At 40.2% G+C, this 15,319-nt stretch overlaps 1 protein-coding gene across 1 annotated transcript in view; it reads left to right on the forward strand.

Annotated features, from left to right (window-relative positions):
• LOC102372075 (dedicator of cytokinesis protein 1) overlaps window positions 1–15,319 on the forward strand; it is a gene marked incomplete at its 5' end in the record, with an annotated part of 257,236 nt that overhangs the window by 107,750 nt on the left and 134,167 nt on the right. The window contains one exon of the mRNA XM_006030253.3: window positions 3,604–3,752. Within this exon, the coding sequence (XP_006030315.1) occupies window positions 3,604–3,752 (149 nt within the window). The remainder of the gene's footprint in view (window positions 1–3,603; window positions 3,753–15,319) is intronic.

Below are 15,319 nucleotides of genomic sequence, written 5' to 3' on the forward strand. Positions count from 1 at the left end.
AGTGTTGGAAGACAATCATGTAATCAAGCAAATACATAGTATAAGTAGATTTTAATACTGATTCATTCTGACATGGTTTTTAAGGATTGGAATACTTATATATTGAACGTATACATGATTGCAAAGCTGATGTAAAGTTTATGATGGGGAAGAAAAATATAATGAAAATATTTTTATTGTCTAAGTGTGAATAAGCTAGGCTTACTTTTCAAAACTTCCTGGGATCATTTAAAATTAGTATTATCCTTGCATTCCCCTACAATAAATTAGTTAGGTTCAACAGTTCACTCTGGTATTCAGTGTAAGAAAAGGTGTAAAGATGTTGCAGGGAAGGTCAAGGTCAAAAATAGATCTGATCTTTGGGTCTCTCATAAATAGAAATCATTACTTTTATCATTTTCTGAATTAGCCATGCATGCTCAGATATAACCCAAGTGAGATATGAAATTGCTAGAAAATTATTTAATGATTTTTGTGACCCAAATTAAAATGTAGGAAGTGTTGGGGAGAAGAGGAAAATCACACATTATTTAATATATGACATATCTTGGTTTTGGTGCTTTTAATTATGTTATCTATCATATGGTATTCTGCTGAAAGCCTTTTTAAAGAAGCAGTGCATACTATGGCAAGGCAAATGCCAAAATAAAGAGAAATTTTACATATATTTATAAAGAACAAATGCTGTTCCACCTATAGCTTTTAAAGCAGCTGCACATTTCACAGCCTTGCAAAAGACAGAGCCCTAAATTTTCTTCCAAACCTGTCACATTTTGAATCTGTGCGTGGGAGCTCCCACACTCCAGGAGAAAAATGTGAATTTATTGTTCAGTTGTTTATCAGGATGTTCTTTATATGACAGACAGCTGGAATAGATGCCGTCAGGCCCCAGAATAAGATCGTTTCTTTGTGTATTTTGCCTGTAACATTTTATACTGTGGCACAACATTGAATTAGATCATGTCATCATGGCAAATACACATGTGCATATCAGTATATCACTGAAGTGTATCGTATATGTCATGTGACTTTTGTTATGGTTTGAAAGATGTCAGTGAAAGATTTATAACAGCATCCTTTTGATGTGTTTGCTGGAATCTTAACAGCAATGCCGTAGCAAGGAGGATGAGCAGGGCAACCTCGTCAGGTGCCACGAATGGTTGAGAACAGGCACTGCACAGCCAGGGCAGGGCACAGGACAGAGCCACAAGTGGCTCATTTGAGGGGGGTGGGGGGGACACAGGGGAGGCTCCTGCCACTGTGTACACTCACTGGCAAGCATGGTGAGGCGTGTGCCCCCTGGATCTGTGAGTGGGCAAGGGAGGGCTGCTGCTGCAGGCTTTGCCCCAGGCGCCAAACTTCATTACCACGGCACTGCTTAATAGATGCACTTAAATGCATATTATTCCTCTCATAAAGTAGATGTTGGATAGTGGTCAATATTGCATACCATTTTTATCTGCACTGACCTCACCTTTTGTAATCTTCTCCCCCTTTATGTTTAAGACTATTCTTTATAGGTAAATGCAGCACTGATTTGTGAAACAATATACTTAACGTTGTAAACAGGAAGGCTGCTAATTCCACATTTCCCATAGATTATATTACTTGGGTTTTTTTCCATTCAGGCAGTGTTGTGTAAATTCTAGTAGGAGCCACCTACATACTCTGCTGAGGGGAAGAGCTAAATAGGTTTCAGACAGTAGGCCTATACAATGTAATATGCGAGTGATTCTAACATTTTTCTACTAATCATTCTTACTCTCTAATCCCCCAAGTTATTCTCTTGAATGTCACATGCTAGAAACCACCCCATCTATGGTGAAGAATCAAAGATTAAAAATGTGTTGTACTTTAAAATTTGTTATTTTTTACATCTGGATCTCTAAAGTTAATACTTATTTTCCAGTGTGTATCCCTAACTTCAGAGCAATAAAAAACCTCCTGTGACAGAGAACTTTATGACATTGATGTTGTGCCTGATGAATAACTTTGTCTCAGTATCATTTGTTTTCTGAAATACTGAAATACCGGCTCTGACGCTTTTCAGGCTTAATACAAGAAAACTGTCACCTGAGAGGCTCAATGTAATAGCATTAAAAAGAAAAGAAAGAAAAAGGAAAGGAAAGCTTTACAGCTGTTGTGGCATATTGCTTAACAACATTCCAAATTGGCAATCATATATTTCAGTTTTTATTGAATGCTAGCCTATGGTAAGCACCTCATAGTAGGTTTCTAGTATTATATCATTGGACATAGTTAAAACTCTAAACCAAGAAAGCAAGTGAAGCAGCTTAAATACCGTTATTGTTGAGGGAAAAGTATATAATTATGACAATATTTTGCTAGTACAGGACTTTCTTTTTGATTATTTTTGATTGATATTATGTTAATGTTTCCACAGAAAATGAAATTGGTAATAAGCACTATCTTAGTTGTTGCTGCAGTAGTCTTACAAACAGAAGCGTTCAGATCTGTACGCTGTTAGACATTGGTTGTTTATTGCATTTGAAATTTCAGAAACAATTGAAAATGCATATGCTTATTTGCATCCATGCTATATAGAGTTCTTATGTTCTATATTCTGTAGCATCTTCTATACAGGAATCTCCAAGTAATTTACATACATTAAAGAGATTAAGTTTGGCAACGTTTATTTGAGTTAGATTATTATTATTCTTGCTGTATACATGAGAAATCTAAGGGCTGGGGGATCTAAATGACTTTCCATGTTCACCCGAGGAAGTGGGTCCTAACATGGAAGTCCATTTGTATTTCTAACCTAATCTAGTTATCTGTCGAGAGCTCCCAAAGCTCTCTTGTATCTTAGATTATTCTTCCCGTGCCCTTAACTCAATAGATAATTCATAGTTTTAAGTAATCTGTACTGTTTACATTATTCACTGGTGTTGCACACAGTAACTGCTCTAGATGTTTATAGTTCAACAGTCCAATTTCTAATAATATATAATTTACTGTTAAGTTGGAATTCTTGTTGTGCATGTGTGGGGCCAGAGAGAGGAGGAAATGGTGGTGATAATTATTGACCCTGAATGTAGAATAAACTTTGCTAGTCAAACCAACTCTAAAAGAAATATGACATATTATAGTTCTAGCTTAGATCTGTTTCATATCTTGAGGCTGCAAGTATACAATCATAAGGACATCTTGATGGAATGACACAGAGACCATTGTGTGCATTGGGAGAGGTATCGATTTTTAAATCATTTAATACAACTGATATGCTTTTATCCCTCTTCCCTCTTATCTACGTGATGCAGTTCAAATCCTTAATGTTCAGTGTGCATGGTATAAATGTGGTTCATTTGTGGAAATAAAGTCTGCTCTGCTTTGGCTTTTTGATTGAACAGTTCTTCAATAATTTTTATTCTCAGCATTAAAACATATTTCACATCTTTTTCTGAGGGTTAGTGACTTAAATCAGGATATAAACTGCAATTAATGAACAGACTAAAAAAATAGAAGTACCATCTTATGCTCATGGTATTGGTGGGTTTATTACTATAGCATTTGTTAAGATAATCTTAAAGCAAAGTCAGTGGCTGTTCATTAACTGTGTTCATTTCTCCACCCTCTCCAAAGGTCAACATAAGATCAAGTTCATCCCAGAAATGGTGGGGCCTATCTTAGAAATGACACTAATTCCTGAAACTGAACTTCGAAAAGCTACAATCCCAATATTCTTTGATATGATGCAGTGCGAGTTTCATTCTACCAGAAGCTTCCAGATGGTAAGTGGTCTTGCTGCTTACTTTAAGCTTGGGAAACAGTAATTGATCTCTACTTTAAAAATACTGTTTTAATAATAAGATCAGCTCACAGATCAGTATAATTACAGATTTCATTATTTCTTCTAAGGTTATGTAGCTATAACATTTTCATCCCAAGGAAGCTGACTCATGATACGTACATCAGTGTAAACTGGTTTATTCTGTTGTAAATGTAGAACAGACACGTGACAAGAGATTACAGTTCTAGCTTCAGTCAAAACAATAGACCTGTCCGACTTCAGCAGTCCATGAATCTGTGCCACCCTCTGCCCCACCAAAGAGATTTGGTTTTAGCATCCAACCCAGGGGGTTAGCTTCCTTAGCAGGATTACACCACTAAGGGGCCGCACACATTTAAATTCCTCAGAACACCAGGAGTTCACTCATTTAAAAATTGTGTCTGCAGTTCCAGTTAATTTTATTAATTAACTTATTTAATTTAATTAATTAATTTAATTAATTGTATTTAGCCTTTTGCTTCATACAAATGGGCTATTTCCAGGTCCCCTGCCACCTAGTGATAAGATTATATAATAGTGCCTACTGCAGGCAGCTACATCCAGCATATTACATCCATGTGCAAACCAGTATAAAGGACATCAGTGTAATGGTGTCATGTGTCCATCACCTAAGTGTTTTAAGCTCTTGTTATGTTGAAAACTTTTTTTTTGTGGAGTAGATAAAATCATCTTTGTGCTCCAGACGGAATAGGGACATGGGTATTCTAATTTTTTTACTGTAACTTGAAAAGGAGGCTGCCTTCTGAGGTAAGTCAGACTAAGAAATTCTGAGGCTTGGTATGAAAGAAAATGGGAAACCAACAATTATGTAAATGGCATACTGTTCCAGTCTTCCCCATAATTGTGATATTCTTTACCATTGTGTGGATGTGAGGAAAGATGGTATGCCATCAACTGTCACTGGCTTTATGTTAGACATGATTACTGCAAAATGCTAATCAAGTACTAATATAACATATATGAAATTTTACCCTGTGGTGGGAAATGAGGAAATCCCTCTTGAGCTATTTAAAATCTTGTCCTGCTAACTTCAGTTTTTGTGAAACAAGTGCAGTATAGTAAAATTAATTTTGACATAACTGTCTTTTTACCTGTGATCTATTATTTGAAACTATCTTATGGTTTGAATATCTAAGTGTGCATTAGAGGCCAGAATCTTACTAGCTTTTGATACGTAGGTGTTGCTTTTATATGACATAGTGTGAAGATTAGCAATATAAAGCAGTACTTTAAACTATGATTTAAATAACTTCAAATCAGCTAGTGTAAATCAGCATAGCTCCGCTGAAGTCAATGGAGCTATGGCAAACGGCTGAAGATCTGACCCTATGACTTCTGCAGTATGTTTTGAAGCTTGATATTAGTTTTTAACTAATTATAGTTATATACTAATAACCAGAGTTTATAGATTTGAATTGACTCTCTTGATTCTTGGGTGGAAAATAATCTTATTCTTTCCAGTACCTTTTCATAAATTAGGAATGTTAACCAACTTTCAACATATCTCTATCCAAAACAAATGAACATCTAGAAGGAATGACCTGTAAACCACTACAGTCTTTTATTATTTTTGGATTGTGGTGCACTACATGTTTTACAGGAAAGATGTAAACAGGATTGTACTTCAATCCAATTACTGCATAATTAGTTTTTTGTATTTTAACTCTGGTGTAAAAACTGAAGCAGTTAGTGGGAAGCCATTTTAATATTCAGATGTCAGTTGTTCACTTTTGTTACTTGTCATTTTTTTATTTGTACAATTATATGGATCATGAAAAATACAAGGGCAGGTTTATAGTTAAATTTGTGTCCCTATATTTTCTTGACAGAACAAGCTTTGCATAGAATAGTCTGGTGATTTTAATAGATGAACATCTTAAATGTTTAACCTAAACTCTCTTCCCCTATTGAGAAGAAAAATGCTTCATGCTTAACTCAGAGATGCCTTGAGTGTCAGATAAAAATATTCAGCATATTTTCTCATGTCAGTATAGCTTATTTCCTAATAGATACGTTAATACGACAGCTAAAGAAGTGGCTAACTCTTGTACAATGTGTTTGGAATGCACTTCTATTTCTAATGGAGAATATGCAGTCTGCCTGGTAGTATGATTATTTTATACTGTGCTGGGCACGTCACTGAAATCCCATCAGTGTATTGGTGTTATATCCAGGCATTTATGCAAGATCATAGACCAGTGGTGCTCAACATCTGGAGCCCAGGAGCTGAGCACTGCCACTGTTCACCTTCTCTTCCTCCCCAGCAACAGGGAAAAGAGGGGCTAAGGAGCAGCAGGAGCACTCAGCTTCTGGACTCCTTAACTGCACAAAAGTTGTGGCTCTGGCCAGAACCCAGGGGCTGAGTGCCACCACTGCTGCTTGGCCCTTTTTTCCCCTGCCACTGAATTCAGTAGCAGAAGGAGAAAGTGGGGTGAATGGCAGCGATGCTCAGCTCCTGGGCTCTGGAATCTGTGAAAGCTTTTGTAGCTGAAAGGGAAAAGGCAGTGGAGACCTTCCCTTGAAAACAAAAGAAAGCTATTTCAAAAAAAGCCTGGCTGCTCTGGGGCAGAGCATTGTCCCACTCCCACCGGGTTCCCAAAGCACATGGTTCTCCCTTCAGCAGACACCACTGGTAGATTACTGGCAGTGCAGGGAGCTAAGGTACAGTGCTGCCAGCTGGACAGTCTCCATCTGCCCTCCCCTTCCACAGGCCTGAGATTCTGCAATCCCGCCACCAACACTAAGGGCATTTTTACACATGATCTGGGGTGGGGGGAAATTTAATTACAGTGAGTCTCAGAAGCCGCTGTAATTAAAACACCCGCAGTGTCTTGTGTATCCGTTTTAAAATGACAAGTGGGGACACTTTAACTGAAGCTCATTTGACAAGCTTTAGTTAAAGCACCCCTCATGCATTTTGAAATGTGGGGATGCTGAATACACAAGATGCTGCAGCACTCTGGAGCATTCTGATTAATCAGGTTGTTATTCAGCATATAATAATCAATTAATTGAGTCTGCCCTGACATGTTCTAATTGGAACACATTCGACCATGTCTGTAGGTGCCCTGAGAACCCAGAAAGTCAGCTCCTTCCAGGCTAATGCAAGCTGGTGGGCCACTCATCTCAATCCCTGCTGTTGCACAGGGTACCATTTAAGCTTAAAGTTAATTATTTTTATAAAATTTAAAATAATACTACAGAATATTAAACTTTTTGCTTTGTATTAATGAGCCTAAAATGACTAAAAAGGTATCTATTCTAATATTACTTAAAACATCACGTTCTAATATTACTTAATTTATATTAGTATATGCTAAAATATAGAACCATAATACTTGTCTATGCAGCCCTTAGCCCACTTCTGATATTAAGGTTTGTCCCACTTGTTAAAAATAATTAAGGTCATAGACTGTAATTGGCATAGAATTTGACACCGTCTTATTGTTGAGCAGAGAGAATACATTTAGAAAAAGAGACCAGTTTCATGCGTCTGTGATCACATGTCTTTCTCTACCCCACCTAAGACATTCTTTTCTTTTCAACATCCAACTCAGTGGGCCAGGTTCTTTTGTGGGCTGGCAGCCACTGGGGGACACAAAGCACCTGTAAATGTCCAATAAAAACTGTTCCATCGAGGAGAGGAACTTCTCACACTGTATGTTCACAACAGCCAAGTCCCGTCTCTCTTCTTCCCACCAAGCTGCGTGGTTATGACAGCATTCTGTGATGACCATCCCTGGAGATGGTGCCTTCCAGATCCCACATTGGTGCTGAAGCTTAAAGTTTGAGTTGGGACTGGACCTGGTCCCAAGAACTGGAGGAGTCCAGTCTAGCTCCCTGATGCTTCTCTGTGCTGTTTTTCTTGTCTGTTATACAAGCTGTTGCTTATTCACCATCTGTGGTGACCAGTGTTCTTTACGTAACAAAAGCAGATGTATGCATTGTAAGAAGGTATTCATGCCTTCTTCAAATATATTACCACTACCTAGGTAGCCTTTCATGCTTAATTTTAGTGTGCATGCACTGCATTATACTGTATACATGCAACTACCAATTATCATTGTCCTCCTGTACTTGCAAAGAGAACTTAGAATTGACTGCTTGGCTGCTGTTTAACTAATCTGCCAGAAATCCAATTATCTAACCTTATTAGTCACATCAACAAGGGTTTAAATTGGCTCCACTTCCCCAGCAGATGTGTAAATCTCATAATATGTGGGGGTGGAATTTAGATTTTTCACAGAAATTTAATGCTAAAATATGTGCCCTGTGTTATTAACAGGCAACCCTTACTATGTCTGCTTTTATTTCAGTATCAATTGTTTTTCATCTGGTGAAAACATTAATAGACAACATGAGTGTATTTACACTTGGAGTGCTTACATAGCCTTGAGAGAGAGATGAATTTTACTGATTTTCTGTTCTGTCTTGAAAGCATTGAGTTAGAGGTTCTCAAATTGTGTTCTGCAGAGACCTGCGCTGACAAATGATACTGCCCACTTCCCACTCCCCTACCTTTTGTGTACAGCTCCAACTAGGATCCATTTCAAAGCATCAGGCTGCCAACTGCCTCCCAAAAAAAGCTATCTCCTTTTCCTCTACCACTTTCTTTCCTCGCATCACACCTATTTAAAACCAGTGGGAGTTAGGGAAAAAAATATCAGTGAGAATTGGATCGATTATTTGAATCCCAGTCCCAAATAAGCAATGGCAGTAAGTATTACAGTGGTGGCAGCACAGTTAGTCTGTGGCATGAACATACTAACAAACCAAGATCAAAAACACCCGTGATTCTTCCCATTTTACCTCCTTTGGGTCCACTTCCCAGGAGTTTTTTTGTCCCTCCTTTGCTCACACAAAACTTTAAATCTTATTCCCTGGGTCAGTGCCATAGTTTCCCCTCTCACCTTACGTTTATTTCTCTGCCTCCTCTTCTGTTGCAGTTCAGTGGTAGAATCGTTGTCTAACTTGGGAGACCCAGGTTCAATTCGCAGACCCACGTGTAATTACAGCTGTTGAGGCACTTAAAGTCCAGACTTTCAGTTCTGTCTCAATTGTCTAAAGGGGGATGGAAGGTCTGGGCAGCCTCCACTCCTCCATACTCCTGCCTAGGCATATGTGACCTCTCATACTTATACCATGGTCCAGAGGGATCAGCAGTTGCCTAGTGGCTTTTGATACCCAGGTTTTGCTTTTATATGACCAAATGTGAAGATTAGCAGTATGACTTTGACTATTACTTAAATCACTTAGAATCAGCTGGTGTAAATCAGCACAAGTCCACCGAAGCCAGAGGAGCTATGGCAAACAACTGGAGATCTGGCCCTATGAATTCTGCAATATGTTTTGAAGCTTGTAATTAGGTTTTAACTATTTATAGTTAAATACTAATAACCAGAGTTTATAGATTTGAAGAGACTCCTGTGATTCTTGTACTTTCCATAACAAAATCTTAACTAAATAAAGATGATTCAAACTATGATAATTAGTACACATTGATGCTCTGTTACCTAGAAAGGTTGTATGCTAGCCAAATTAGGCCATGGATTGATTTGGCCGTAGACCAGCCCTTCAGCACTTAACACTATCACCACTTGGCTACCACGAAATTTCTAGATCTTTGGGGAGTAACACTGGTTGAATGACACAGCTTTCTAGTCTGGATCCATCCTGAAGGTCATAGCTTGAGTACACCACTGGTCTATCGCCATCCTTTTCTAATGACCCTTTACATGTTTGAAGACTCTTATCAAATTCCCCCACAGGCCATGTACAGACATTCAGAAAGCCAAGGGAGGAATTGATCTAAGTTATGCAATTTTCTCCAAGCAATCTAGTTTAGATTGAGAGTGAACATTGTATACATTCGTCCTGGTGGAGGGCAGGGTGGGAGATGTGCAGGCAGCCTGTGCTGGCCAAGGCCTGCAGGTAAGGAGGCACTCCTGCATGCCTCCCAGCATGCCCTGCAGGCCCCCTGAGCTATGAGAGATTGCAGAGTGCAGCCAAGTGCCTGGACCATCCCTGATTGGCTGCTTGGTGAGAGCAACCAGGCTTCAACCCTCTGTCACCTCACCATAGACCCTCCCCTGTGCCCAGCCCAGAGGCTTCCAGAAGAGCCCCAGGCAAGTGCCCTCCCTTGTTAATCGCATGTGTCTGTATTTCCCAACCTGCCCACACCCTGTTGTGGCGCCGCACCACCCACATGCAAGCCCAGGAGCTGCAGCATGTCCTGCTTGTCATCATGTGTGACTCACACTGAAGGCTTCGGAACATCACATGCAACCTTGTGGACATGACCCAGCAGCTGGTCATCATGGGACATGGCTTCCTCTCCCCAAGACAGCAGCCAGCTATCCTGTGTGGAGTCAGCTACTGTACCCTGCACTAACCAAATACCCTCGACTGGGCTGATGATTTTCAAGTGGCTGCGAGGGGGAGACGGAGGGATAGAACGTTGAGTGTGCATAGGTGTAGGTCCTGGTGCACTGCTCGCCCTCCATCTGCATGCGGCCCCTGCTCCAGATTGAGCAGGGCTGCACCCCTGTGACCTCAGTTTTTTTCAGACGCTTCCAGCCTCTGTGATGCTGGCAGTGCCCCACACCCTAGCCAGGAAATTTCCAGTGACCTCTACCTGCAACACTGAAGCAGCTGGCCATGCCTCACCTGCTCCTGAAGTTTCCAGGGGCATCCACCTGTTGCCTCAGCTTGGATGCAGGCCAAAAAACCTTTGTAGCACCCCTGATGCACATGGCTCAGGAACCTGCTGACAAGTGGCCAAGTTCCAGAGGTCACAAGGTCACCTCTGTGCAGGGCTAGTTCCAGCGTTGTGTCCTGGACCACCCTGACCTACCAGCTGCCCACACTGCTCCTGCTCGGGATGAGGGGGGGGGGAATGTCTGTGCATGTGTCTGGGTCACAAGGTGCCTGGGTCTGACCCCTGAGATGTGCTGTGTGGGTGCCAGGGTCAGGGTCTGTGGGGCTGTGCCTGAGCCACAGGGGCATGGAGATCCCTGGCTGTGTGTATGGTTGCCAGGGTTGGGGTTCCTTGGGGCTGTGCCTAAGCATGGGGGTTCTTCTCAGCTCAGTGTTGGGGTCTGCATGTGTGTTGTAGGGTGCTTTGTGACAGGTGTGGGGGGTGCGAGGGCACAGCACAGGAACGCAGGTGACCAGGCCCTAGGGCTCATACGGGGGACACAGGCATCTTATCTGCTGCCTGCCTGCTACTGACAGATAGCTGGAGGCGGGGCCAGAGAGATGATCTGCAGCAGGGAAAGCAGACCATAGTTCCCCTGCTTCCCCTAAACTTCCCCTTGGCCACCTGACCCCCCATCAGTGCCTGCCTCTGTTGTCTGCCCCTCTCCACTTATGCAGCCATGATTCCCCGCCTGCTGCCTGCCCTTCCCCCACCAACACATACCCTATGTGCAGCAGCTCTGGCCCTAGCCTGACCAGGCACAAATGGTGGTGGCAGCTCCAGTCTCAGGCCCAGGTCAGGGCTAGAGTTAGAGCTGCAGCAGCTCCCCTGCCCCTACACAATCTCCGCAGACTGATGCTCTGTGCACTGTTCCCTGTATTCCCCTCACTACCACACAGTTTCCCCTGTGCTCCCTCTGCCGCATGATACACTCTGGAGCCAGAGCAACCTTGTGCCCTAGGCCAGTACTTGAACCCAAGAGAAGGGTTTGTTTGTTTTCCCTCCCCAGGTTGAATGGGGATGGAAAAATCTTGGATTCGAGTATATACGATAACACAGGTGGAGTGTTGCTGAAATGAGTATTAATCAAGCTAAATTTTACTTGTAATTATAAGCTTCCTCAATTTTTGTTTCATTTAGTCCAATCTTCTTAGCTAAAGAAACAGTTGTTTTAATACAGTAATAAGCTTGGATAGCACCTCCCATGAAGCAACTTCCCAAGGCATTTTACAAAGTCATAAGCAAAATATGAAACCTAAATATACCCCATAGACCCACATCAATAAATCACAATGTACAGTTCTTCGTATAAGGAGTACTATTTTATTTAATTGGGTCAGACAGTTTGATAATATGATGAGGTAAGAGTGATTTGATAATCAAATATCAGTTTCATCAGGAAATTGATGTAAAGTTTTCAAAGTCACAGGAAAACATTGGAACTATACTCTGATCATTTGATAGCACAATTTTATTTACTCATAAGTTTTCAACTACAGTCAGAACCTTAAATAGATTCTTGTAATAATTTCCCTGGACATGCCACAGAGATTGAATTTGGGTCTAAATCAGATAAAAATCCCAGTGTAGATATTTATTCAGGCGCTGAGCCCAATTCTTGAACCATGAGCCACTGAAGTAAGGCAGCAAGAACAATCTTTACAAAAAAAAAAATTGCAAATTTAGCTGGAAATTACAGGCAAGCAGGCTCTTAACTGTTTTCCCATGGCCAGAAATACCATTTTATGTAACAGCTGTGATTTCAGCATATTGTTTCAGCCATCTTAAGGCAATGACATCACCAGTGTGAAGAGCTTGAAGGCCACAAAGTAGCCTAGTAGATGGGTTAACATGAGTCAACAATATGGGACATGTTTTCAACTTGTCCACGAGGGCATTTGTTGTCATTCCTAAGGTCCCATTGGTATAGGTTTGAGGCACAGTGACCCTGTCCAGTTCAAAAATGGTTGAGAAGTGCCCAATAATGGCATGGCCAATTAAATCCTGGTTGATTGACTGTAGGGTCAGAGATGATGTGATAATTGATTGGTGCTTGTGCTGACCATTCTTCATGCTATCGAGTAAGTAAGGAAAAGTCAAAGGATTTTGAAAGGGTGGACCATATTGGATGTCTTGAGTGGAACTGAGCTATTGGTGGGTAGAATGTGTCCCAGTGCACTGGCAGCATAGGAGTATCACAGAGTCTGGCTAGTAAGTTTACTTCACCATTTGTGTGGCGGAGATGAGGGGGGAGCAATGTTACTGAGGACTGATAACCGTGGGAGTGGAGTAGGGTGCAATGTGCCTGACACAAGATGCATTGTAGCATGCAGTTGGGTATCCACTAGTTTGCTGTGCGATGACCGAGCATATACAGGGGCACAGTATTCTGCAAATGAATAACAGTGCGAGAGCAGATGAATGTAGTGGGGAGGCATTGGCATCCCAAGTGGAGCCTGCAAGTTTGGTAATTAGGTTATTCTTCGTTTTGATTTTTAAAGTAGTTTTCTGGAGATGTGATTTATAAGTTAAAGTCCAGTCAAGAGTGACTCCAAGATAAAATGGCTAGGTTTTGAATTTGAGAGGCTAACCGTTTAAGGTGATAGTGAGTTTGTGATTAGTGCTGGCTTTATGCAGATGGAAATTAATTGAAACAATCTTTGAGGTATATGGTTTGAGGTGCCATTTCAGGCAGAACTCTGACATCAGTCTCATGTCTCCATCAAGTCTGAACTCCACATTAGAAAAGTCATGGGCTTGGGTGGCAAAGCCATTGTCATCATTGTAAACAACTTTTTGTGAGCTGGTCACAGGCAGGTCATTAATGTACAGATTGAAAAGGAGAGGCATTAGTACTGATCCCTGAGGGAGGCCATTGATTTGATGTCTCCAAGAGCTAGTTCGGTTAGCCAGGTAGACTCTAAAGTGTAGACCATGAAGAAATACTATAAACCAGCCTCCCATAGTATTAGGGATTTACTCGGTAGCCATGTTGGTCTGAAACAAAAAGACATGCAAAAAACTAGAAGTCTTGGTTCCAAAATTTTGGAACCAAGACTTCTAGTTTTTTGTATGTCACATAGTATTAGTTGCATATGCTGCTTTCCCTCTCAGCTTTAACTAAAATAACCGGCATCAAATCCAATTTTTTTGCTTTCTTTATTCCTTAATAGAGTTTTTTCTGTAATGGTTGAGTTAGGATCTGGATGAAAGGGCCAATGGGATTCTTATTTTTTTCACAAATACAGATGATTAGTAATTGCCATTGACTGGATCAGGACCTCAGCATTCAACAACTTTCACATGTATTTTGATTAGACCTATATTTAACCGTGCTACTTCAAATGATCTTAATAAAATCAAAATATAAGATGATTTTAACTTTAGTTTAAAAGACAATTTTAACATTCAACAGACTTAAGAACCATTTGCATATTCTCCAAGAGATAAAAAAAATTAACAAAAATATGAAAAGAAACTTGTCAAAAATAATTATCAGGTTTTTTCCCCAAATAATTCTATTAAATCTTGTGACATATTATAAAAGGTAGGAACCTTATCTGTATAAGATTCCTAGACATTTTTCCTATGCTGCATTTTAAAAAAAGAACACACAAACACTTTGTTAAAGGCTGAACAGTAGAATTAAGGGACGCCAGCAAAATATCCAGTAGCTGAGTGTCACTGGTATCAACATGAAAGTTCCAGCATACACTGTTAAAACATTAAAGTTAGGATGTGCATATAATACTGAAAAGTAATGGTCTGAGAGAGAACCCTAAGGGACACCACAATTCATCTGTCCCATTGTATAGAAATTGGAAGCACTTTTGACATAGTGTGATTATTGCCCAATGGATAGACAGCAAAATCATATAAAAATGTATAATACATGAATGCATAATATATATGATTACTAACACAAAACTACTGATGCAAATAAAACACCTCTAGCTAGTGTTGTGTTTTGAGGAAAGGTAATTGGTTAGGGACTAAAAGAAAGGAAGAGAGACCTATTTTATTCAATTCTAAAGGTTGCCAATAAATTGCAGTGTCAATGAGGCAGTAGGATCTGCAATTTTATTTACAGAAATTTGTGTGGGAGGGAAAGGAGTCTGTTTCAGGTAGTTTCAAAATTAATACTAAACAGCATGTATCACCTTTCATTTGAGGATCTCAACTTTTTTTATGAACCATAATGAACTCTTGACACTTCACAGTGTCCTTGAGTATTATGTAAGTATTAATGTAATTAAGTGTTATATTAATGTACATCAATGTAATTAAATGTTATGTAAGTATTAATACACCCATTTTATATGTGGGGAAACAGAGACATAGGCAGTGTGTGCCTTGCATAAGATCTTGGTTCCAAAACAACATTAATTATGCTTTGTTCTCCCTGCATAAGCCCAGCATGCCACAAACTCAGCTGTCTTCCCAAAACACCTCCAATAAACCTTTGGAGGGGTTTCTTAACTTCTCTCTTATTTCCTGGCACATGTGGGGGATAGATGATTAACCTCCACAAAGGTCAGGGAAAGGGCACTGACTACCTAAGTCACTGAGAGTTGAATCCAGCTGCGGAGAAGGATGTTGTGAGGTAAAATAGAGGGGTTAGAACCAGCAGTTTTCTCAGAAAAATTCATGCTAAATTTAATACAAAGTTAATGTGAATCCATGTTCATTTTTATATTAGAACAACTTATCGCTGCTATATTGACTGTGATTCTCATATGCCAAATTCATTCAGTTTCTCATAGTTAATGATTAGTAGAGCTAAAAGAGATAATTTGGGGTCCTAATTGTTC

This window comes from Alligator sinensis, unplaced genomic scaffold, assembly GCF_000455745.1.
Source record: "Alligator sinensis unplaced genomic scaffold, ASM45574v1 scaffold276_1, whole genome shotgun sequence".
Taxonomy (NCBI): domain Eukaryota; kingdom Metazoa; phylum Chordata; order Crocodylia; family Alligatoridae; genus Alligator; species Alligator sinensis.